Source organism: Lactuca saligna, chromosome 4 (genome assembly GCF_052625555.1).
Source record: "Lactuca saligna cultivar CGN05327 chromosome 4, ASM5262555v1, whole genome shotgun sequence".
Classification (NCBI taxonomy): Eukaryota; Viridiplantae; Streptophyta; class Magnoliopsida; order Asterales; family Asteraceae; genus Lactuca; species Lactuca saligna.
In genome coordinates this window covers 85,342,451-85,368,982 of record NC_136420.1, presented here as the reverse complement: position 1 = coordinate 85,368,982, position 26,532 = coordinate 85,342,451, and the positions used below count along the sequence as shown (strand labels likewise).

General features: G+C 37.1%; 2 protein-coding genes across 2 annotated transcripts; both read right to left on the bottom strand.

Annotated features, from left to right (window-relative positions):
• Positions 1-9,023: 9,023 nt before the first annotated feature.
• LOC145042285 (E3 ubiquitin-protein ligase RMA1H1-like) lies at positions 9,024-10,768 on the bottom strand. The gene is made up of 2 exons (XM_078990688.1): positions 10,639-10,768; positions 9,024-9,812 (listed from the first exon to the last, which is right to left on the bottom strand). The coding sequence occupies exon 2, from the start codon at positions 9,786-9,788 to the stop codon at positions 9,123-9,125; it is 666 nt and encodes a 221-aa protein (XP_078846814.1). The 5' UTR covers positions 9,789-9,812; positions 10,639-10,768; the 3' UTR covers positions 9,024-9,122.
• A 14,106-nt stretch (positions 10,769-24,874) lies between these two features.
• On the bottom strand, positions 24,875-25,999 carry LOC145038654 (E3 ubiquitin-protein ligase RMA1H1-like). The gene is made up of 2 exons (XM_078986941.1): positions 25,905-25,999; positions 24,875-25,521 (listed from the first exon to the last, which is right to left on the bottom strand). Exon 2 carries the CDS (start codon positions 25,499-25,501, stop codon positions 24,893-24,895), a length of 609 nt encoding a protein of 202 aa, XP_078843067.1. The 5' UTR covers positions 25,502-25,521; positions 25,905-25,999; the 3' UTR covers positions 24,875-24,892.
• Between the last annotated feature and the right edge of the window lie 533 nt (positions 26,000-26,532).

The following is a 26,532-nucleotide window of genomic DNA, read 5'->3' as shown; positions in this document are numbered from 1 at the left end:
CCTTGGGAGCGGGGTCCTAGGGGCGGAAACCCCTGGCGGGGTCCAAGGGTCAGAGCCCCTGGCTGGGACTATGTTGCTATATTAAAAAATGCATCAAAAATCCAATTTTAGAATGTTGACCCTTTTTTCCTTGAGGTTCGTTTAATGACATGCTTGGTAGTTTTTTATGATAGTTTGTAACTATCTAGTGATAGTTTTCAGACATGAATCATATAGCCATTTTTTATCAATTTTCTGGTACATCTTGAAGACCATTTTCAGATACATTCTCTGCTTTCGTATCTCTGAATTTCATCCAATTGAGTGTTCGATCTGTACCATCAAAATACTTCAATTTGATAGTGAATCACGACTTTAAGAGAATCCAAACAATCTGTTCATCCACTATTTCTAACAATTATGTAAGTTAAATGGTTTATGTGTATGATCCACAAACAATTACGATTTTTTTTCAAGTGAATTGATCCTCCACTAAGAAATGTATACTACAAAAGAGACATTTTTTTTATGAAATGCATGAGTTAAAGAATAAGAAGCTTATGTAAAAGGAATTGGTGAAAATGAAAACAATAATGGCGTTTTTGCATATGTTCTACCTTTAAGTAAAAAACTCTAACAACCTTAAGTTTGAGAAAACATACCTAATGACTATGGTTCTCCCAAATCGATCATTTGCACATTTGTGACTACCTAACTATACTTTATTCATGTAAGTTTGTAAAAACACGATAACCGACTTAATTGTAACAGCCCGGAATTTCAGGTATTTCTTTAAAATTATTTTTGGGGCATATTTAGGAGGGGACTCGGCGAGTTGGTGCCTGACTCGCCGAGTAGGACCACGGTCTTGGTCACAGATTCGCGACTGGACTCGACGAGTCCATTAGGGACTCGGCGAGTCGACGCTGTTCAGCTGAAACCCTAGCCGTTTTGATTCTGGATCGTATATAATGCCTTTAGGGCCGTCATGTCTCGTCTTTTGGCCGATTGAAGATAACCAAAAAGTCTGTGGGCGTCTGGAACAAGGGTGAAGGCTAGTGGAAGCTTGAAGAGGTTGTTAGGCAAGGAGAGGCAAGGTGGTGATCAAAGGAGGATCAAGGGGTCGAGCTCTGAAGGTTGGGGACACAGGGAACACGTTTTCCAGGTAATCCTCGGATCATTTCTGTAGTTTTGGTGTTGTACACGAATCTAGGGTTTAGGAAACCCATTTAAGGATTTGATAGATTATAGTGTTGTTATAAGTGTTTAAATCCCAGTAATAGAATGTGTAAAGGTCCAGGAAGCCCCATATTTATATATTACGGAATCATGCGAATTACAGGAGGCAGTTGTTTGACTGCATGGCGAGGACTCGCCGAGTCCAATGATCAGACTCGGCGAGTAGATTGAAGATTCACTAGGACTCGCCGAGTTGTTCTTCGGACTCGGCGAGTAGCTTGAAGACTTACTGGGACTCGTCGAGTCGTTCTTTAGACTCGGCGAGTGGAGTCGGGGTGTCTAGACTCGCCGAGTTGCCTTTGCACTCGACGAGTCCGGTCAAGTTGACCGTTGACCTGTATGTAATTTAGTAGGGTCAGTTGTCTTGTTTGATAAGATCATTAATAAAGGTATGTGGTATTATAGGGAGCCTGCAGATTAGCGGATCGAGTGCGAGTGGCTCGAAGGGTTTATAGCTTGCATACTACGAGGTGAGTCTTCTCACTATACTTCACCCGGAAGGGTTTGACTGCGTGACCGGAAGGTCGTATGTGTTATTTTTATGCTATGTCTAGAGAGGTAGATGCTTTATATGTGATGTATGCTTATACGGGCCGGAAGGCGAGACCTTATGTGATAGAAAGAACGGTATGATGTATGACTTATGTGTTATGTGTGATATGTTATATGTGTTATGTTTTATACTATTATGGGCCGGAAGGCAAAATACTATGGGCCGGAAGGCGATATGTTATGGGCCGGAAGGCGATTATGTTACGGGCCGGAAGGCAATGTTATGTGGACCGAAAGGTCCGGGCCGGAAGGCGTATGTGGGGAAGTTGTATACTGGGGAACTCACTAAGCATTTATGCTTACTAGTTGTGTTATGTTTTTCAGGTACTAGTGATGACCGTGGGAAGGCGCCGGCGTGACACGTACACACTGCCATTGTTGAAGATCTTGAGGATTCGTTATTCATATTTTTGCAATAAACTTGGAATAAACTCTTTTGTCGAATAATGATGTTTTATTTTAAATGAAAAATTTAATTGAAAATTTGAGTTGTTTCAATTGGTATCAGAGCCTTGGTTTGAGGGATTCGGGTGTACTTTCGGGTGCAACTGAACTCAGACCGGGGATTTGAGGAAAAACCTTTTAAAAATAATAAGGACACAACATTTCATAAATGGTAAGGCGGTAAAACAAGAATGGAGCAGTGTGTACGATCAGCCAGCGCCTGAACGGTAAAGATCCCCAGAATACCTCACAATGTTATGTTATGCACTGAATTATGAATTGTTATGCATGCTAGAAGACTAGGTATACATGATAGGACTAGTATTGCCTGTTTTGTGATGCCTTAGTCTAGAGAGATTGTTTATATGAGATATTTGGTAGCGTGCAAGTAGATAGTGCATACTAGAGGTAGAGTACTCATTATTCGGGATTTGGGGAGGAAGATTTGGGACGAATACTGATGCGGTGTGGTCGGTAGTATTGGGCCCGTACTACCGAAGACACTGGATCGGTGGAAGACCCAAGTAAGAATCCTTGGAAATCGGAGACTGAGTAGGGCGTGTATCGAGTACAATTGTACTTGGTGGAGTCTCTGATGATTTTATGTTGTATTTCAGAAACATCATGGTCATCACACGCAATGGGGCGAGTTCGAGCGGTGCGAGTGACGAGGAGATTCGTCAGATTATTCAGGAAGAGGTAGCTGTGGCGGTCCGGGCTGAGATCCCGGAGATGTTTGGGTCTATTAAGACCACCCTGATGGAGGAGTTTGAGGAGCGGTACGCCGCACTTACTGAAGCTGCAGTCGCTGCCGCTACCGCAGCTGTGGCTGCTGCTAGGCCGCAAGGGGGTGATTCGTTGTTATTCAGGGAATTCAGCAACACGAAACCCCCTGAGTTCGATGGGACGCAGGATCCGATTGCGGCTATGAGGTGGATCGCCGACATTGAGGGGTGTTTCTATACTTGCTCATGCCCGGAGCACTTGAGGGTACGGTTCGCCTTGAACCAGCTCCGTCTGGGAGCAAAGGATTGGTGGAAGTTCGTGACGGCGAACTTCACCCAGGCGGAGATTTCAGCGGTAACATGGGAGAGGTTTACGGAGATGTTCAGGGACGAGTACGTTCCCCCGGTGGAGAGGGAGCGATTGATTCAGGAGTTCTTGACCCTTAAGCAGGGTACTGATTCCGTGGCGGTGATCACGCGGAAGTTTCATGAGAGGGCAATGTTCTGCCCCGAGCTGGTATCTACGGAGCAGTCACGGATGAGCCGGTATTTGGGCGTTTTAAAGAGGGAGATCCGGGAGTTTGTGTCAAACTCCACCTATCGTACTTTCACTGAGCTTCAGGCGAACGCCAGGAAGCGCGAGATCGAGTTGGAGACTCAGGCGAGGGAGGATGCTGAGTCTCGGCAGGTGGATCGGCGGCCGGCTCAGTCTCAGCCGGCAGCCAAGCGAACTAAGTTCGCTGATTCGAGGATGGGAGGTCCGAAGGGTCGCACCTGCGCGAAGTGCGGCAAGAGTCACAAGGGGGTGTGTCGAGCTAGTGGTTGCTACAAGTGTGGCAAGGAGGGACATATTGCCAGGGATTGCCCTAAGGGGTTTATGGTTTGCTTTCACTGCAACCAGACAGGCCATCGGAAGGCCGAGTGTCCGCAGCTTCGTCAGGGAGCTACACCTACTACCAGGACTACTGAGACCCGACCGGCGAAGGTCGAGGCCCCGAGGGCTCGCGGAAGAGCCTTTCAGCTGACTGCGGAGGAGGTCCGCGCTGCACCCGACGTTGTGGCAGGTATGTTATCATTCACGTATTTACTTAAAGGTCGAAATGTTATGCTTATGTTAATGTATGTGTAGGTACTTTCCTTGTGAACTCTATGCCTGCTCTAGTGTTATTTGATTCGGGTGCGAGTAGATCGTTTGTATCGTTAGCCTTTAGTCAGCATATCAGCACTAGTCGTGAGCCGTTAAGTCGACCTTTGAGTGTTTCTATTGCGGCCGAGAGGGTGGCTTGTGCTACGGAGGTTCTTCGGGGATGTGTGCTAGAGATCTTCGGGATCGCGTTCCCGATTGACCTAGTTCCTATTGCGATGGGGGACGTCTGTGTCATCGTAGGCATGGACTGGTTGAGCCGATTCAGCGCTGTCATCGACTGCGAGCGTCAGCTGGTGACTATACGAGACCCTAGTGGGGGAGTTCTTACGGTATACGGCGAGGGTACCCGTTCGGGATCAGCTTTTTGTTCGGCCGCTAGGGCAAGGCAATGTATACAGTAGGGATGTAACGATTTTGTGGCGTATGTGACGGATACGCGGGAGACTGCCGAGAGGCCGAAGACAGTGGAGGAGGTGCCAGTGGTGCGCGAGTTTTCAGATGTTTTTCCCGAGGATTTGCCGGGAGTACCTCCTGCGAGGCAAGTAGAGTTTGGTATCGATCTAGTTCCGGGGGCTGCGCCTATTGCGAAGGTGCCTTACCGTCTTGCACCTCCAGAGATGCAAGAGTTGTCCTCGCAACTTCAGGAATTGTTGGGGAAGGGATTTATTCGGCCGAGTAGCTCGCCGTGGGGAGCACCGATTCTGTTCGTCAAGAAGAAGGATGGTTCACACCGGATGTGTATCGATTACCGGGAGCTGAACAAGGTGACGGTCAAGAACCGCTATCCGTTACCGAGGATCGATGATCTATTCGATCAGTTGCAAGGGGCATCTTGGTTTTCCAAGATTGATTTGAGATCAGGGTACCATCAGGTAAGAGTGCGGGATGAGGACGTCCAGAAGACAGCATTTAGGACGCGGTATGGGCATTACGAGTTCGTGGTGATGCCTTTTGGTCTCACCAACGCTCCAACAGTGTTCATGGACCTCATGAACAGGGTGTGCAGGCCGATGCTGGATCGGTCTGTGATTGTATTTATCGACGATATTATGGTGTATTCGCGGTCTAGAGAGCAGCATGAGGGGCATTTGAGGGAGGTTCTTGAGGTACTGAGGTCGGAGAAGCTTTATGCAAAATTCTCCAAATGTGACTTCTGGTTACGGGAGGTCCAATTTCTGGGGCACGTTGTAAATCAGGTAGGGATATTGGTTGATCCGGCCAAGGTGGAAGCAGTGATGAGTTGGGGGGCACCGAAGTCACCTTCTGAGATCAGGAGTTTCCTTGGGTTGGCGGGGTACTATCGGAGGTTCATTAGGGACTTCTCCAAGATCGCGGTGCCGCTCACCAGATTGACCCGGAAGGGTGTTACATTTTCATGGGGACCCGAGCAGCAGACTTCCTTCGAGACACTTCGTCAGAGACTGTGCGAAGCCCCAGTATTAGCTCTCCCGGAAGGGATGGAGGACTTTGTCGTATATTGCGACGCATCGATTTCGGGGCTGGGTGCAGTGTTGATGCAGAGGGGCCATGTGATAGCCTATGCATCGAGGCAGCTGAAGCCTCACGAGGCGAGGTATCCCACGCATGACTTAGAGTTGGGGGCGGTAGTGTTCGCCCTCAAAATTTGGCGTCACTACCTGTACGGGGTTCGTTGTACCATATACACGGACCATAAGAGTTTAAAGTATTTGATGGATCAACCTAACCTAAATATGCGTCAGAGGAGATGGTTAGATGTGGTTAAGGATTATGACTGTGAGATCCTGTACCACCCAGGCAAGGCTAATGTGGTAGCCGACGCATTGAGTCGTAGGACGGAGAGCACTCCATTGCGGGACGTATGTTTGAGATTGACGGTGATGACTCCGATATTAGATGCTATTCGTGGGGCACAGGCCGAGGTTGTGAAATCTGGGATGCAGAAACAGGAGCGGGTCGTCGGGTTGATTTCAGAGTTCGTTATGGATGGACGGAGACTTCTGACGTTTCAAGGTCGGATCTGGGTACCATTCGTGGGCGGTACGCGTGTTACTTTGATGGAAGAGGCACACAGATCGAAATTCTCGATCCATCCCGGTGCTACGAAAATGTATTTGGATTTGAGAAAGGAGTATTGGCGGCCTTGCATGAAGAGAGACGTCGCCTGGTTCGTTGAGAGGTGTTTGACCTGCCGTAGGGTTAAGGCCGAACACCAGAGACCGCACGGTAAGTTGCAACCCTTGGAGATTCCTGAGTGGAAGTAGGAACAGATCATGATGGATTTCATCACCAAATTGCCGAGAACTGCCAGGGGAGTCGATGCGATTTGGGTGATTGTGGATAGGCTAACAAAGAGTGCACACTTCCTTGCCATTAGCGAAAGTTCGTCAGCAGAGAAGTTGGCAGAGTTATACGTGAGAGAGATAGTATCTCGGCATGGAGTGCCGACCTCGATTGTTTCGGACCGCGATGTACGTTTCACTTCCAGGTTCTGGAAGAAATTCCATGAGGAGTTGGGTACTAAACTGCATTTTAGTACCGCATACCATCCCCAGACCGACGGTCAGAGCGAGCGGACGATTCAGACATTGGAAGACATGCTTAGAGCGTGTGTGCTAGACTTCGGGGGTAGCTGGGATGCGCATCTGCCGTTGGCTGAGTTTTCCTACAACAACAGCCATCATTCGAGCATTGGTATGCCACCTTTTGAGTTGTTGTATGGTAGGAGGTGTCGGACTCCCATTTGCTGGGGAGAAGTGGGACAGAGAGTGATGGGCAGTACAGAGATCGTACTTCAGACGACCGAACAGATTCAACAGGTGAGGCAGAGGTTATTGACCGCCCAGAGCCGACAGAAGAGTTATGCGGACAGGCGCCGGTCCGAGCTCGAATTCCAGGTTGGCGACTTCGTTCTCCTAAAGGTTTCTCCTTGGAAAGGAGTGATTCGGTTCAGAAAGAGGGGCAAATTGGGGCCTCGGTTCATAGGTCCATTTCGGGTAATTGCAAGGGTAGGTCGGGTAGCTTATCGGTTGGAGTTGCCAGCGGAGCTGAGTCAGATTCACAATACCTTTCACGTATCACAGTTGAGGAAGTGTATAGCCGATGAAGCGGCAGTGGTTCCGTTAGAGGATATTCAGGTGGATGCAAGCCTGAATTACGCCGAGAGACCAGTAGCTATCAGGGATCGGAAGATCAAGGTTCTACGGAACAAGGAGATACCTCTGGTGTTGGTTCAGTGGCAACATCGGAAGGGATCGGATATGACTTGGGAGCCGGAGAGTGAAATGCGGGAGCAACATCCGGAGTTATTCACAGAGTGAGACTTCGAGGGCGAAGTCTAGTTCTAGTGGGGGAGAGTTGTAACAGCCCGGAATTTCAGGTATTTCTTTAAAATTATTTTTGGGGCATATTTAGGAGGGGACTCGGCGAGTTGGTGCCTGACTCGCCGAGTAGGACCACGGTCTTGGTCACAGATTCGCGACTGGACTCGACGAGTCCATTAGGGACTCGGCGAGTCGACGCTGTTCAGCTGAAACCCTAGCCGTTTTGATTCTGGATCGTATATAATGCCTTTAGGGCCGTCATGTCTCGTCTTTTGGCCGATTGAAGATAACCAAAAAGTCTGTGGGCGTCTGGAACAAGGGTGAAGGCTAGTGGAAGCTTGAAGAGGTTGTTAGGCAAGGAGAGGCAAGGTGGTGATCAAAGGAGGATCAAGGGGTCGAGCTCTGAAGGTTGGGGACACAGGGAACACGTTTTCCAGGTAATCCTCGGATCATTTCTGTAGTTTTGGTGTTGTACACGAATCTAGGGTTTAGGAAACCCATTTAAGGATTTGATAGATTATAGTGTTGTTATAAGTGTTTAAATCCCAGTAATAGAATGTGTAAAGGTCCAGGAAGCCCCATATTTATATATTACGGAATCATGCGAATTACAGGAGGCAGTTGTTTGACTGCATGGCGAGGACTCGCCGAGTCCAATGATCAGACTCGGCGAGTAGATTGAAGATTCACTAGGACTCGCCGAGTTGTTCTTCGGACTCGGCGAGTAGCTTGAAGACTTACTGGGACTCGTCGAGTCGTTCTTTAGACTCGGCGAGTGGAGTCGGGGTGTCTAGACTCGCCGAGTTGCCTTTGCACTCGACGAGTCCGGTCAAGTTGACCGTTGACCTGTATGTAATTTAGTAGGGTCAGTTGTCTTGTTTGATAAGATCATTAATAAAGGTATGTGGTATTATAGGGAGCCTGCAGATTAGCGAATCGAGTGCGAGTGGCTCGAAGGGTTTATAGCTTGCATACTACGAGGTGAGTCTTCTCACTATACTTCACCCGGAAGGGTTTGACTGCGTGACCGGAAGGTCGTATGTGTTATTTTTATGCTATGTCTAGAGAGGTAGATGCTTTATATGTGATGTATGCTTATACGGGCCGGAAGGCGAGACCTTATGTGATAGAAAGAACGGTATGATGTATGACTTATGTGTTATGTGTGATATGTTATATGTGTTATGTTTTATACTATTATGGGCCGGAAGGCAAAATACTATGGGCCGGAAGGCGATATGTTATGGGCCGGAAGGCGATTATGTTACGGGCCGGAAGGCAATGTTATGTGGACCGAAAGGTCCGGGCCGGAAGGCGTATGTGGGGAAGTTGTATACTGGGGAACTCACTAAGCATTTATGCTTACTAGTTGTGTTATGTTTTTCAGGTACTAGTGATGACCGTGGGAAGGCGCCGGCGTGACACGTACACACTGCCATTGTTGAAGATCTTGAGGATTCGTTATTCATATTTTTGCAATAAACTTGGAATAAACTCTTTTGTCGAATAATGATGTTTTATTTTAAATGAAAAATTTAATTGAAAATTTGAGTTGTTTCATTAATCCTATTAAAAATTTGCATAATTTTGTCACAAATTTGGGAGAACGATGGTCACAAATGTGCAAATGACCTATAATTGAGAATCACATATATGGTATTAAGGTGTATATCGTGAATGAGCACATAACAAAATTTTAACTTTCTAGATACAATATTTCATGTAATGAAATAATCAAAATAAGAGAAGACACAACATTACACAACATAACAAGAAAAAACAAATTCGGCCAAGCGACCTCTCATCTCGAGCTATTTGCCTTCTTGCCCGTCTTGTACTAAGCCCGGCTAAACCATACGAATCTCCATACCCAAACAAAAGATCTCTCGAATTCCCAAAACCCCCATCGTACACAATTTCCCCAAACATTCCGGATATCGGGCCTGTTGGTAAAGTTACATCGGGTGCTTCTTGTTGAAAGCCATGAAAATTATGTTGTTGACATGGCATGACATGGACCCCACAACTAGGCATAGAAGGCCTACGTGGGATCTGGACTATGTTTTCTTGAGAATTAGGTTTTGCGGTTGAGGTAGGGACGTATAATGGAATTAAGGTTTTTTCAGATATTTCAGTTTTACATATGGGGCATAATGGATTTACTTTGTGTGAAAGATCAATCCATTTGTAGATACATGGCCAACAATAGAGATGTACACAAAGTGTGACCACCGGATCTTGAACCGTGTCTAAACAAATATTACAATCGAAATGATCTGACAATGCATTTTGTGATTTATCGGTGGAATTAGATGAGTGATTCCATTTCTCAAGAGAGAATTCGTCATTGTTTTTGTTAATGTTGTCTTGAAGCACGGTTTCATGGAGATACGATGCCATGGATATAAGGTTACGTTGAGGTGCCTGAAATAGATATAAAGATAACTTAGATTTATAATTTCTAGTCCTACTTGTTTCTTATCATCTTATACAATATAGGGTTTAAAGATCAAATATAACTTGATGTGTTTTCAGCAAGAAAAACTATTTGAACTTGTAAAATATAACTTGGGAAAAAGCATCCGATAAAAAGTAGGGTTTAAAAATCAAATTTTATCTCGGATTCTGAAGCCTCAAAAGATAGCTTTTGCTTTGTATACATGATAGAAACTTGCATAAAGGGGGAACTCATGCTTGGCCCACATATTTTATCTCCCACTTTTGTGGTCAAACTTCTATCAAGTTATAATGAGTTTGTCTTATTACTTTTAGATGTTTAAAGAATGTGTTCAAACAGATAAGGACTTGATCTCGAAGAAATAATTGGTTTAGGAGGATCATCAAAGGTAAACAACAGACAAATGGTGATTCTATATTATATGATTACGTGAATTTAAATAAATCCAAAAGCACTCTTTAAAATTAGTGAGAAAATCTTCAAAGCGGTGAAGAAGAGAAACTCTAGATAAAAACATCAACAGACAATATCTCCTTTGTTTCTTCAGTGGACCGAAGTAAAAAAAATCAGAAACAAAATACTAAAACAGAAATAATACAAGTATTTATACATACTTTTCTAAGAATTTCCAAGACTACAAGTGATTATTGTAACTCGGAAAATAGGAGTCAAAAACAGAAATGCAGCAGCGATATATATTTCAACTTCATTTCAATTCCAATCTCTAATATATATATATATAACATGCATGCCTATATATTTGAATTGCTATGAGCTGAATCCAATACGTACCGAAAACTGGAGATCTGAGGGTCGTCTTTTAGATTGTAAACCTCTGAGAGATTCGAAGTGGCCGAGTGAAGCGGTGGAATGGCAGCTCCGTTGGAAGAGAGAGATGGAGATAGAGATAGAGAGAAGACTTTGGTTAATTAGTTATATATATAGACTTAGACAATGAACACTATGTACGCGTATTTTAATAAGTATGTTATTTTATCCCAAAAAAAATAAATGAAAACTAAAAAAATTAAGTCCACCAAAAACAGTATTTTATTTATTACATTATTTAAAAATCAATTCAACTGTACCTCTATTATTTGATTTATATAATCAATCAATCAAGGACTTTTATAAACGATATGTTTTAGTTATTTTAATATTTAGGGGTATTTAGAAGTGTTTTTTGAACTCTAACAATGTTTTTAGATAAAAATGTTTATTTGGTTATAGTGGTGGTAAAAAGTGTTTGAATAAACTTTTATATATATATATATATATATATATATATATATATATATATATATATATATATATATATATATATATATATATATATATATATATATATATATTTCTCCATAAAATGAATATAATAATAAATAGTTTGTTTTTTACCATTAAAACATTTGTTATGATTTTTTTGTTACATAAATTAAAATAATAAAATATTATAAAACAATATTGTCAAAATTGAGAAATATAATGAAATATATTGTTAAACTTTGAGATGAAGTAGACATTAAAAATATTTAATGTTTACACTTTGATATAAAACTTTTAACTTTAATAAACTCATGTAATACACAGGGCTTACACCTAATTATTAATAAAAAAACTATTCTTTTTCCACCCTCTGAAATATTTTAAGGATATTAAGTAAACTAACATCATAGACAGACATATTAAAAAAACAATATATTTTTAGCTTTTGAATAAAATTTTTCTCTATGATGCTCAATTCCAAACTTGTTTTAGAGATTCTAACTCTTTTTTTTAATAACTCTTTTTAGTAATGTTTAAAATTTCATTATGAACTATCTAATATCATTATTTTTCAATAAAATATTTAATTTTAAATCATTGTATCGCATATTCTTTCCATGTTGCTATGTTTCTTTAACTTTATGTTATATTTTAGTAAAAACGAAGTATTTTTTCTCGAAAGTTCCAGAGTTTTACATCGGATTTCGAAAGTTATGTGATACAGAATGTCAGTCCGAAATGTATTTTTTGTGAGAAAAAAAATACCTTTTGGTCCTCGCGGAATAACCAATTCCGGTCTTGTTGTTTATTTTTCAAAAAAATGTATTTTTGAGTTATTTCCTTTAATATTAATTCAAAATATGGTTAATTTGTTAATATCCCAATGTCTAATTGACATTAATAATAATTAAATATTTTGATTAAGCTCTAGAATATGTTTGACATGCGAATTTTAGACTTTTTTTTTAGTTTAAACTTAAAGTTTAGTTTTTGAAAAATAAGATATCATTAGGAAAAAACTTCGTTTCCGCAACAGAGATAGTTTGATTATTAATCAAATCAATTTGAAAAGATAAATCTTTTACATAGACATAGTAGTTAACAGACAACAAATTGCGTTGTTATTATTTCGGAAGTCTAGACTTAAGAAACATTTTTTTATTGTATTATTGATAATTCCTTATGTTGGTTTGTGTTTAGAAGCTCTAAGGTCGGAATGCATCATGTAGATTCGATGCAAAACCCAATAATGCCTTAAATTGTACTTTTGGTTTTGGTTAGCTTCTAGCTAGTCTTTATTTTTTATATTTTTTTTTATAAATATTACTATTGTTAAAAAAAGTCCGTTTTAGATGGAAAAGTTTTGATTTGCTTGGGATAAATGGATTTATAAATAAACCAATTTGAGTTGTTTTTATTAAAAAACGGTAATCCATATTCTAATAAAAGAATAAGTTTAATCTCCTATTGACAAGTGTCACATAACTAGAGCTCCTAATTAATGTTATATATCACTAATTATTCTATTTACCAACCTATTAATTATTCAATTTAAATTTTAAATTTTAAATTTCCACTATAATTACACTAATTAAATTGATTATCCATTTTAAATTTTTAATTTTTCAATTTTCTACTTGAATTATATTAAATTCATAACACTTGATTGAAAAATAAGATAAAATAAATACAGATTATAAGGTGATATAACTTCAAGTATTTATTTAAATCAACAATTATAACTTTATATAACAAAAAAAATATATCTTAAGTAATAGTTTTTTTAAAATAATTGATTAATAATTTATTTTTTTTAATATGAAATTTTAATTAATTTTATAACCGTGTTTCTCACGGGTTATAAACTAGTTGATAATATAATCTCTTACTAGTTGTATCACCTCAAATTTTGAAGATGTAACGATACACAATGTTTTAAAAAAAAGTCGATAAGAGTTGAATTAGAACATAAGAAGACTATATATATATATATATATATATATATATATATATATATATATATATATATATATATATATATATATATATATATAGTTCAAATAAAAACTATAAATTGTATGAAAATATAAAAACAACATTTTTATATTATTACTCTGCAATAAATTGTGCATCCATAACTTTATATCATTATTTTCTAATGAATAAATGAATAATCACTGGTTAAAACAAAAATTAGAATTTACTATAAAATGTACATACATAAATTAATTAATAGAATAATAACATTCTAATGAATATATGAATAATCAAATATTAATATTTATATTAGAATTACTTTAAAAATACGAATATACAACATTCATCGCAAAATAATAATATAAATATAGTGTTTTTACGTTCTTACATTATTTACTGTTTTTATTTAAACTTATTGAAAAAAAATATATATATACATTACTGAAATTATTTTTAAAGACATTTCGAGCTATCCGAGTAACCACCTAAATCCACCTATATTAGTGAATCAGTCATGTAAAAACAAATACTTAAGTTATATAATAATAATAATAATAATAATAATAATAAATACCTAAGTTATATAATAATAATAATAATAATAATAATAATAATAAATAGCACATGCTTTAAATATGAATGATCAGGTAGACGATAATTATGCAAACTACGTGAAGTCAACATACATACCCACGACTCACCGGCGTTTGCTTTCTTTATTCTAAACGCCATTCACACGGTCTTTTGGTCAAACACCACACTTCGTTTTCTCATCACCTTTTCTAATTACATGTGATTAATGATTACTAAAAAAGCGAACAAATTAATAAATATGTAAATGTAGGCCAAACAAATCCACACATAATGTCTTTCACATGTAACACATAATTTGTTTATATCTTTTCTTAATTAATACAAAGTGAATTTGATTGTCATTAAAATATAATGTGCTTTTCATACCATACATGAGGAGGAGGAGGAGGAATGTTCATTGGATCTAAAGTCTAAAAGCAACTATATGTTCATCCTTTAGTGAAGATATTAACATATTAGTAAGCACTAAGGACATGAAAAACCTGAATACATCCAAGAGTGACCTTATCATAGACAAATTATATGTACATTTCAATATGTTTTGTGCGTTGATGTTGAACCGGATTGCTGAAAAGGTAGCCTACAAAAATGTTATCAAAATAAATGAAGTAGAAGTCTTTTAACGGTGTGTGAAGTTCAAGAAGCAAATTTTTGCAACCAACAGGCTTTAGCAATCACGTTAGCAACACCATGATATTCTACTTCGACACTCGAGCGAGATAGAGTAGGTTGTCGCTTGGCAGACCAAATGTATAACGTCTAAAATTTTAACCCAAAGTTTTCATTTTAAAATTTAAAGGAAAACCGTATTAATTTTATTCTAAAGAGAGTAATTAACCATTGGCTTCAAGCATCATTAAATTAGAGTTATAAAATCAAGAGTGCAGAAAATCTCTAAAACATAAAAACAGATGCAGTGAATCACGCCGCATCCTTTCCATTGCAACCAGAAACACCTGAAACAATTTAAAACCATAAGCACAAAGTTCAACGAATTTCCAAAGATACCACATACTATATCATAACGAGCCTAACACAACAAGCATGTAAGCGGGTCCAATCCAAAGGGTCCAACCCAACATACATATAAGTAGGCCTAGCACAACGAGCCTAACCCAACAAACATATATGTCGGCCCTACCCAACAAGCATGTCATCATACTAGTAAGAGTCACGAAGACAACAAACATACAATGACAACTAGTGTCTTATGATATAGTGAGAAGACTCACCTAAATCCCATAGTTGAACCAATCAAAAGCTAAACATCAGTTTATAGTTCAGATTCTTTAGTTTGACCCAAAAGTCAAACTGGTCAAAAAGTCAAAAGTCAACGGTTAAAGTCAAAGGTCAAATGGTCAACCACGCCGTGAACCTTGACGATTCGTTCCGTGAAATACTAAATGAAAAAATAGTCGGGAATTCACCTATAATCATACCGTGACCATCAACAAGTTGCATCGTGATTTTCTTCCGGACAACTCAACTTATTAAGCTCTTAATCCTTTACTTAAGTTCTAATTCTCAAATATGATACTCCACAACGAATTAATGGATGAAGTTTCCAACTTTATCCATCCCAAGTGCTTATTAACTCTAAATCTCAAGCCCTAATTCCAATCGTCCACTTATAAAGCCAAAACTTAATATGTGGTCTAAGAATAAGCATGTACTACCATTTGCCAATACTAAACAAGTCCATAAGTTGTTTAATCCGCTCATATGGTTATAAAGTTCTCCAAGCTCCAAGAACACCATTAAAAGGATAAGGATGACACTACAAAACAATCCAAAACCTATATCTAGCATAAAATAAACAAATGTGGGAGCTTTGCATCATACCAAGGTTTATAAGTTGTTTGGATGAAAAAGAACTCCATGGAAGACAACTCTCTAGCAACAAGTGATTCTTCATCTTCTTCAATCTTCAAAACAAATCTCCAAGATCATCAAAACTTGCAAGAAATGGAGGATGGACAATATGGAAGGTAGGTTAAACTCTACGGAGGCTCTCTGATGTGATAGTGGCTACAAATGACATAAATCTTGGAGATAATGCCTTTAAATACAGGATAACCCCTAAAATCATGGGTTTGGGATGCACCACCATTTTCTTCGTGACACCACTCGTGTCACGTTGCAAATGGCGTGATCCAACAAGTCCCAAACTGTTGGATTGGGTGTCTAAGCCCATAACTATAATTGGTATAAACTTGAATTGATGGTAGCACAGTTTTTTTCGGTTGCCTTCAAACATGGTAATTGAATATAATAACTTTTAGAGAGAGAGAGAGAGAGAGAGAGACTGATTTACTAATTTATTATATGATAATAAATTAATTAGAAATCAAAATAGTAATATTTAATTAATAATTAATTAGAAATTAACTGGAATTAATTTTGAGATTAATTGGATTAATTAAAAGTAGAACCATTAGATTAACTGGAATCTCTCTCTCTCTTTAAGTTCCTTGGTTGCAAGGGTCTGAGTGAGAACCATTAGAGGCACGACACTTGTGGTGTTTGCTTCCAAGAGATCTTCAAGAAGTTTACAATAACTAAAAGGTATGTAAACCCTAAATTGTTTGTGATTTTTCTAAATTAGCATAGGGTTCATATGGCTCTTTTTGTTCAATAGAATGTTACATCAATAGTGTTATGACATAGATCTTTAGATTGCATGTACCCTTAAGAGTTTAAGGATTTATCTGCGTTAATACATGTAAAATTCATTAGTGGTATCAGAGCGTAGATTGTCTAATAATTGATTGTACATTGCTTGAACTTGAACAAGGAGGGAAATAAAATCATCATTCGGTTCCGACACCACGACGTGGTGATCTGCAAATTTGTGTTCTTTCCGTTCGACCACGGCGTGGTAATTGCTTACCACGACGTGGTGGACGATCAGATCCATAAAAAAAAATTGGTTTTTGATTAATCTCATGAATTGGTTAGGACAAGTACCTTAAATAATATTTTAATTATGCAAAACTAAACAATTATCTAAGTAATTAGATATCCTTATCTTGGTTTTGCCACCCGGAAAGGACTAGTGGCGCAACTTGTTGCCCGATTACCTTCCCTTGATATGTATTGACCTTTGTATTTTTCTAAAGATATGATCTAACATTAAAAATTAATCAATAAATCCATAAAATGGTTTAAATTTAATTAAATTTAAAAGTTTAATCTTCTAAACCTTGCAATGTTTTAAAAATATACCTTATATAATATATATATATATATATATATATATATATATATATATATATATATATATATATATATATATATATATATATATAAGCTCCAATAAGAAGCCATTCCTTATGAAATTAGCTTTAATGATTGTGTGTGACCTCTGAAACCTACATTTAGACAAAAATGAAAGATTAAATATATTTAGAGTTGATCAATTATGTAACTTGTAGGAAAGAAATGAATATTTATGACGGTAGTTGTTATCTTAGATGCATATATAACACTTGATATGCAAAACACATAAACACACACAAACAAATTTTGTATATATGCATCTTATCATTATACTTCAACTTCTTTCTATTATAACATTACACTTCCAGTTTGTTCCTAATAATTAAGGCATTGTACTTTGAAAAATATACTTGAAAAATTAAAACAGCATGGTACTTTCAATTTTTTCTTACTACGACATTATACTTTCATACATTTAACCGATTATAGCAATGCAAATTGCTATTATAAAGGAATGTAGGATATTTTAATAAACAAATCAATGAATATACATTGTTATTTATGATATTTTATTAGATACCCTTCAGTATTACAACATCGTAATAAACTCCCTGGAATCTCTGACATATTTCATTGCTGCCAACCAAGGCTCACGTGCTGACAACATGATAAAGGGAAAAAATGAACAAATCTCAAAAATCATCAAAGACATCATGTACACTCACTGATGACTTATCCCATTTCTTTTATTGACCCAATAAATTAACAAGAAATGACAAAACAAGTTAAATGTAACTTAGTAAAATGATACAAAAATTATAAATCTCCATAGTCAAAAGTTTGAACTTTTTAATTTTAAACATGGAGTTTAAGAAGGAAAACAAAGTGGACAAAGTGGTGGTATGGTGGACAACCAACACAGAAAGATACAACAATGTGTTAGTTGGGATTAATGACACAGTGGATAATCTTTTATAACGTTGACCTTTTTCTTGCTGAAAATCTTGGATGCAAATGTTTCAAACTGTAACTTACAAGTTACAAGTACAACAATTATGTTTTCATCTAAATCCTGCTATATTATATAAGATGGATTTGTTGAAGATGATGCAAGAATTCATGACAAATCAAGTTTAATTATTAAGCGTAAGCATTTAAGTCATCAACATATCACAAACTATGACAATGAAAACGATTTATTTAGTTTCCAAATAATTACTTTCAGGCAATAGATTAAGCAATGCCTGTATTGCATATTATTGTATCATTTCTCATATTTGTAAATAAAAAAAATCAAAATGAATTGATTAGATAGTATTACTAGCTAGCAATTGTGACAAACTTACCAATACATGCATGTAGTACTCCTGTTTGATATTATCTTACTCCAGTTTGGTAGGCTAAAGTTTTATAGTTTGATGCATCTTGTAGTTAATTTAGAGATATTAACAGAGAATGGTTTACATACATGTATTCATTTGTCAAACTAATTATATAGGTTTTGATGAGGATTAGGACAAAATTCTTGATTTGGCACATTCATCTTCAAACACTAAGAAGCAAATAAACCTAGGATGGATGAATCATAGATCACTTGAGATATCTTGCCCTTATGTATCCTCCGACTTTTAGGAAAATAGGAAATTATCAAAGGAGTGAGGTTAAAACAAACTCAATACAAATCTAAGTAACTGAAAATTTTCATTGTTCTTTATGTGGCCATTCTAATTAGGGTATGTCCTATTAAGTTGAAACTACAAAGAAAACAAAGCAAAATCAGAAACTATTATAACAAAACAAGGAATGCATTCATCTCAAAAGCTATTGTTTATAAATCAGAAATCAGAAGCAAATAATCCAATGATATTATTCTAAAACTAGGGTTTATAAAAGGTTTTAATGTTAAAGAATAAAGGTTAGAGATGTTACTTCTCAAGATATAACAGATTAGCGACAAAGTGATCAATGTTAGAAATGGCGATGAAGAAGAATCATATCACAAATTGGTGGCAGAAAGGACAATGGCGTGACTGGTGGGGGAATGGCAAGTGGTGAAATGAGGACGAAAATGGCGAGGCAGGGAGTTGATTTCTTGAGCGGAGCAACCCTATTCGATCGACGTTTGCTTTGATTTCTCGTGTGTTGATGATTTTGAATGGTAGTGTGAGAGATTTGAGGGTATCAATAGTACTAAAGGCGTGTTTGAGATTGTTTTTAAAATCCTTATTGCCTTTTTGGAAACGTCAAAAATTCTTTTTTTTTTTGGAAAAACTATTTTTTAACTAAAAAGTTAGTGAAACACCTTTATAACTTATTGACTTTTTGAAAAGTCAAATAAGTCAATAAGTCATTTTAAAAAGCACTCCCAAACACCCACTAAGGCTTTGATGGCATTGTTAAAGAGACAAATCCTATAACTTGACATTATTTTAGATAGATAGTCATTTTATGCAGATGATGACACTCATGACATTTTCTCTAGCCAATCAAGGTAGTCAATGACAACCTTATCTAATCATTATAAAATATCCTTTGGAAATGAAATTTAAATGCCATTTTAATATATTTAGACAACTTTTTTTTTTAATTTTTTTATTAACTTTTAACGCCTTTGTCATTTTTTTTAACTAGTATAAAAATTCTTTGGAAATGAAATTTGTTTTTAAAAAGATAAAATAATCATTTGGTATTTCCTTAATGTAAAAATATGTAACAATCGTCACTTGAGGTAATAATTATTAAAAATTTCTTAATTAATTGTTAAGCTAAGTATTTATAGAAGGATTAATTGAGTGAACTTTTAGCAAGTGGGCCGAGGACTTGGGTCGCCCATAAGACGTACGATGGGCGTAACCTTGGTGTACGCGGGGCGTAGAGAAGCATTAGATGTGGGGGACGCATGTACGTACGTACATCATACGTGAGCAGATCCCAAACCCTAATTTTTAGGGTTTAAGCCATATAAATACAACATTATCACAGAAACCCTAGCCTCCTTACCAACCCCTCATCATCAGAAATCCTAGCTAGACTCCCTTTCTTATTATTGTGTGTGTTTTGGTCTTTTGAAGCTTATTTGGAGATTTGAAGCTTGAAATAAGGAAGGAGAAGATAGTGAAGAGGAACTTGAGTATCTTGAGCTCATAGATCCAGGATAACATCAGCTTTTGGGACTCATTGGAGGTATAAAGCTTGCAACTTTCTCTTTGAATACTTAGATGTAGTTTAGTGTTGTTTTGGAGTCTTTTTAGTTCCAAGAATGGGCCTTTATGACTCAAGTTCATTTCTAGGCCAATAGGTGCCACTCTCAGTGATATTCATGTCCCATAAGCAGTAAAGTCTCGACCTTTAAGGTCCTTATATGTCCATACATGAGTTTGGAGTCAATCCATGGAAGTTAGTTTCTATATTACAAGTTTGGTCTTACTTGGTGGGTTGCAAGCCATCAAATAATTGGCTTTATGGGTTAGGACGAATTTTTGGACTCAGATACTATAATTTGGACTTAGTGTCTTAAGGGATTAAGCAGTTTTGAAGTAAAATGGCGTAACAGAGTAGTCCGTTGGGCGTACACGCCAGTACGCGCAACGTACAAGCCATGCAAGATGTACGCGTAGCGTACAGAGGAGTACGCTCAACGTACTCTCATATTTTGGGCTTTGCGACAATTGGGCCTCGGTTTGGGCCAATCTTTAGGCTTAGCTGAGGTTCGACTAAAATGGGCCATCAGAAGTCAGATAATGGACCAAGGAAATGTTTGGGCTTGGGGGACGGCCTATTTGAGGAGTTGGGCCTAATTTAGCAAAATTGGGCCATTAGTGGGCCATTAGAGAGTTTAGGAAGGTTAGAATGAATTGGGCCTAGGTCATGGTCCAAATTAGATCAGGAGGGGGGGGGGGTAAAATGGTCATTTTACCCTTAGAAGGATTCTCAGTTTTTTACTAAGTATTTATTTTGATAATGATAGTCGGGAGTCGTTGGAGCAGCCATCAGAGATTCCCTCACACAAGTTTTCAACAGTCAGCTTGAGAGGTGAATTTTCCTTTAGTAGGAACGGGTCGAAGGCACCAATGTCAGCCTGTTTATGTATGTTAGCTTATGTCAAACTTAGGTCTGATGTTGGGGACATACTGATGTAGCTTATATGTTCTGGACTACGGTCCGATGTCGGGGCAAGACCGAGGAATGTTCGTATGCTTGATGTCTTTGTGATTCTTGCATGTATTTTGTTTATTTGTTCCCGACTTCGGTCTGATGTTAGGGAAGCCCGATGAAGTTTTAGTTTATATGGTATGTGTTATGTGTTTTGGACTTCGATTCGATGCTGGGGCAAGCCCGAGGAACGTTTATATGCTTATGTTATATGTTTATGTGTTATATGCATGTTATTATGTAACAATGTGAATTTCCAAAACAATTTTTTTTTATTAAAACATAATTTCATTCATAAGAAATATCACAATCCAATGTAACACATGTCCACCAAATAAACAATCCCAAGATCTCAAGTACATAAAAATCCATCAATGTGTAAAGATCATGCCGACGACTTCCCGCGATCCTCGCTGGTACCTAAAACACATATCACATAAACGGTAAGAATAAATGCTTAGTAAGTTTCCCAAAATACCACATACGCACATACGCCACACAAGGATATAGCTCTACAAGACCTTCCGGTCCATGTGTCTTAGGGAACTTTTGTCCCATAGTCCTGGTAGACCTTTCGGTCCTACTTCTCTGACCTTTCGGTCCGTATCAACCTTCCGGCCCGTACACAGTTGACCTTCCGGTCCATATCATAATACTCATAACATAACATAGCACATACATATCATATAACAACATGAATCATATACTCATCATAGCACATAAGACCTTTCGGTCACACATAATTACCACTCTAGGTAAAGTATAGTGAGAAGACTCACCTCGTACGATGTCGATAACCTCTCGTGCTCGATAACCCGACCTAGCCTCCTCTTATCAACATAATAACATCTCTAATCAATAATTTCTCTTGTCCTCATTCTAAAGAATGGGTAGAAGACCATTCTACCCCCTACCTGACCTCTCTTGAACCAGCTTGACCAAAACCCTAAGGTCAACTGAAGTCAACCCTAGTCAATGGTCAAACTTTGACCAAACTCATCGAGTGCACTCGTGTGACTCGGTGAGTCCATGCGTGTCCTCTTAATCCTCATAATTTCTCACTCGACTCGTCAAGTTAACCTTTCACTCGACATGTTACTAGTGGTCACGAATCGTGGGGCAACCCGACTCGACTCGTCGAGTCCCCTTATGGACTCGACGAGTTCCCTCCATGGCAACACTCAAAAAACCTTCTAAGGTCATATCTGCTTCTCTAACCTATAGATCCGACTTTTGCAATACACAATAATCACGTAAAGGTCCAACCTTTACACTCATGAAACACTCATAGGGCTTCTTTTGGTGAAATAGCTTCTAAAATGGCAACCTAGGTTCATATCTCCAAAGGAATAGCATAAAGCAAGATAGATAGGACTCTCTGGACCTCTTAAGGTCCAGATCTAAGAAGAATTCCACCTTGGGACCTCATATGCTTCGAATCCAAGCTAAAGAAGGCATAAGAAAACCCTAGATTCAAGTAGATCACCATATACACGAGAATGAGCATAGATTTATACCTCTAGCAGCCTCTTCTGATCAAATGGTAGTAGACCTGAGCTCCTCAATCTGCCTAGCTTGCCCTCCTTGCTTCTTTCTTGCAAAATCACACAAGAAATGAAGAAAATGGCTTCTTTTCTCACTCACAATGCTCTCAGATTCTCTGGTGCTCTCAAGGGTGAAGGTGGCTGCAAATAAGGGCCATAAGATCCCTTAAATAGGGCACATGCCCGAGGATTTAGGGTTTCTGTCCACAACGCGGACTCATCGAGTCCATTCATTAAATCCAGTCAGCAATCGCGATCCTACTCGACGAGTATAGGCGTTAACTCGTCGAGTCCCTCTTCTTGACACAAACTAAATAAATAAAATGATACCTGGAATTCCGGATGTTACATATTATGTTATGTGTATACCAGACTTCGGTCCGATGTTAGGCGGGGCCCGATTCCGAATTCGTCTGATACTGGGCGGGGCCCGATGCAGTGGGCAAGGCCCAATATATGATATTATGTGTTTATTTGTATGGTACGTAGGGGTGTCAATTTATGACACGACACGATAAAAACACACGAAATCGAGATGAAATCGAGACGAAATCAAAATTTGAAATCATGTGCGTGTCGTGTTCGTGTCAAGATTAAAAAACACGATGTCGTGTCGTGTCGTGTTCAAAAATTGATACAAAGTTGACACGATTAAGCATGTGGTTGTCGTGTTTGTCGTGTTATATATATTTTAAGTATGAATGAAATACACTAATATTTATGTAATATTATATTTGTCGTGTCGTGTCGTGTTGTTGTGTTTTAATTTGTTCGTTTTCGTGTTAATGAAAAAAAGCACAACATCGTGTCGTGTCGTGTTTGTGTTGTAGAAAACCTTGTCATGTCGTTTCGTGTCAGACAAAAACCCGACACAACTACCCAATTTGACAGCCCTAATGGTATGTGGTAGCTTGGGGGGCCTCACTAAGATTCTTGCTTACAGTTTTCAGTTTTGGTTTTAGGTACTTCCGGTAGCAAGGGAAAAAGTTCGGGTTGACTGCATGGCACACACCACCGTTTTCAGTCTGAGATATTTTAGACTCTGATATTTTGATACAATATTTTGATATGATGTTTAACATACACGATTTGAGATATTTATTATGTTGTTTATGAATTATGAGTTTTCTTTAATGATTTAAAACGAAAATTTTGGATTATATTTTTTGGATGTTAAAAAATATGTTTATATAGTATAAGTAATAAGTTGAAATATCACTATACAAACCGTTAAGAAATTCACTTTATTGTTTTTTTTTATTGTTATCATTATTATTATAAAAAACATACTACTTTTTCGCATAAATATAAAACAGCAACCCTATATTTAAAGTTATCAATTTCAAATTTACATTTCAAAAAAAAATGTATAGTGATTTCTTTTCTTCCTTACGTATTGAACAAATAACGGCTTTATATAGCTTCTAACAAACTTTATCAAATATATCCTATATTTAAAATTATCCATATAATCCAAAATTATTCTATACTATCTTAGAAACTTTAATTCTTGCTAGATTTCTTTAGATTGAATTTTAATTTTCAAAAACCTTTCTTTATCTTATAATTAAATTACATCATACATCTTTTAATTTCAACACTTTCTTATAGTATTAACGGATAAAAAAAACAATTTAAAAATACAACATAAACTTACGACAGACATCTTTTGTCTCTCGTAAATCATTGATATTTTATTATATATGACATAGTTTTTATGACATAATCTTACGCGTGTCATAAACCTGATGTTTGTCATGATATCATTAGGATTTTTTTTAGTGTATCTAGATGTTATGAAAGTAAAGTGACTGTATAAAATGCTAAGTTGATAACTTTAATGATGTGTATAAGTGAAAGGTGAAAGATATATTTCTCATTTGTAAATCTCTCATATTTTATATAGATAAAAGAAAATGTTTTTTTAAACAACAGACATAACAACACCATCTCGAATAATCATTACACATTAGTCTTAACTTGTTTTTTTCGTCATATTTCGTACGTTTGACCTGCTATAACATAATTTTTTAGGATACCTAACTTTTTTATGGCGCCCGAAGACCCTTTTAACCTTTTTACATATAAGAAGTGTTATTCAAGATTTTGTTGTTTTGAAAAAGTTCAATATAATAAAGCATGCTTTTGTCTCAAATTTTGGGCGCCGCCAACAAAGAAAGATGGTCACAAATATGCAAATGGTTTATAAGTTTGAATCCTATATATGGTGTATTCCATCAATGGACACATAACAAAATTTAATATTTTTAGATACAATATATCATGGAATCAGATATTCAGAATAATACGAGGCACACCATTACACAACATAACAAGAAAAAGCAAATCCGACCAAGCGACCTCTCATCTCGAACCGCTTTCCTTCTCGCCCGTTGTGTACTCATCCCCGCAAAACTATATGAATCTCCATTACCGAACAACAAATCTTCCGAATTCCCAAAAATCCCCATGTACACCATTTCACCTAATATCCCAGATATCGGTAAAATTATATTCGGTACTTCTTGTCGAATGTCAGGTAAAGTATGTTGTTGAGATGGCATGGTGTGGACAACACATGGCCTACGTGGGATCGAGACAATTTTTTCTTGAGAATTTGGTTTTGCATTTGAGGTAGGGACGTATAATGGAATTAGGGTTTTTTCAGATATTTCGGTTTTGCAAACAGGGCATTGTGGATTTACGCTGTGTGAAAGATCAATCCATTTGTAAATACATGGCCAACAATACAGATGTCCACAAAGTGTGACCACTGGATCTTGGACTGTGTCTAGACAAATATTACAATCGAAATTATCTGAAACTATGTTGTTAGATTCATCAACGGTTTTAGATAATGATTTCCACTTCGCATGAGACATGGTTTCTTGGAGATACCCCGCCATGATTATAAAGTTAGCGGTGTCTGAAATAGAGATAAAGATAGCTTAGGTTTACAATTTCTAGTAAAGGATATTGCAACTAAGTCAGTATGATTACAGAAATTCCAATAAATTGAGGAGACATAAATACATACATGCATAGATGAAAATCTATCAATAGTAATTATAAGTAAATAAGTGAGTCGTTGATTGTTATTCAGTCATAAATTCAGTGCCATATGTATAGATGATAGAAAACAATCTTTCAACCAGTATATAAACTGAATTAACGAAGTGATATCCAAAATATGAGAATCAAACATGGATAGATATGCAGCAGTGAAAGATATACTTCATTTTCAATCTCTGATATAACATGCTAATTAATTTGAATTGCTATGTATTGGAATCCAATAGAAATACATACCGAAAACCGGAGATTTGAGTGTTGTCTTTTAGATTGAAAATCTATGAGAGATTCACCGAATGAATTAATCGCTTCGTGAAGTCGCCGAGTGAAAGAGATAGAGATCGAGGAGTGAAGACGTTGCTTTGGTGGTATATATAGGCACCACCTATGCGCATACGTATTTTAATAATTATGTTATTTTAATCCAGAAAAATAAAATAAAAACTAATAAAAAAAGATTTAGTCAACCAAAACAAACATATTTTACTTATCAAATAATTTAAAAATCAATTCAACGGTACCTCTATTATTTCATTATCAATCAAATACTTTTATAAACGATATGTTTTAGTTATTTTATTATTGGTCAAAGACTTTTAAAACAATATATTTTAGTTATATTGCTATTAGTCATATACGACTTTACAGTACAATATTGTTTTTAGTTATATTGCTATCAAATGTAATACGATAAACTGTTTTTACACTTTAATATATTATTAGTTGTGAGATACATATATTACATGAGTTAATTTAAAAAATAAATAAATATAAATGTCAAAATATTTGAAAACTTTGAATTTATAAGAAAAAATAAAATAAATAATAAATTATTATAACATAAATGTTTTTAGTCTTTTAAATT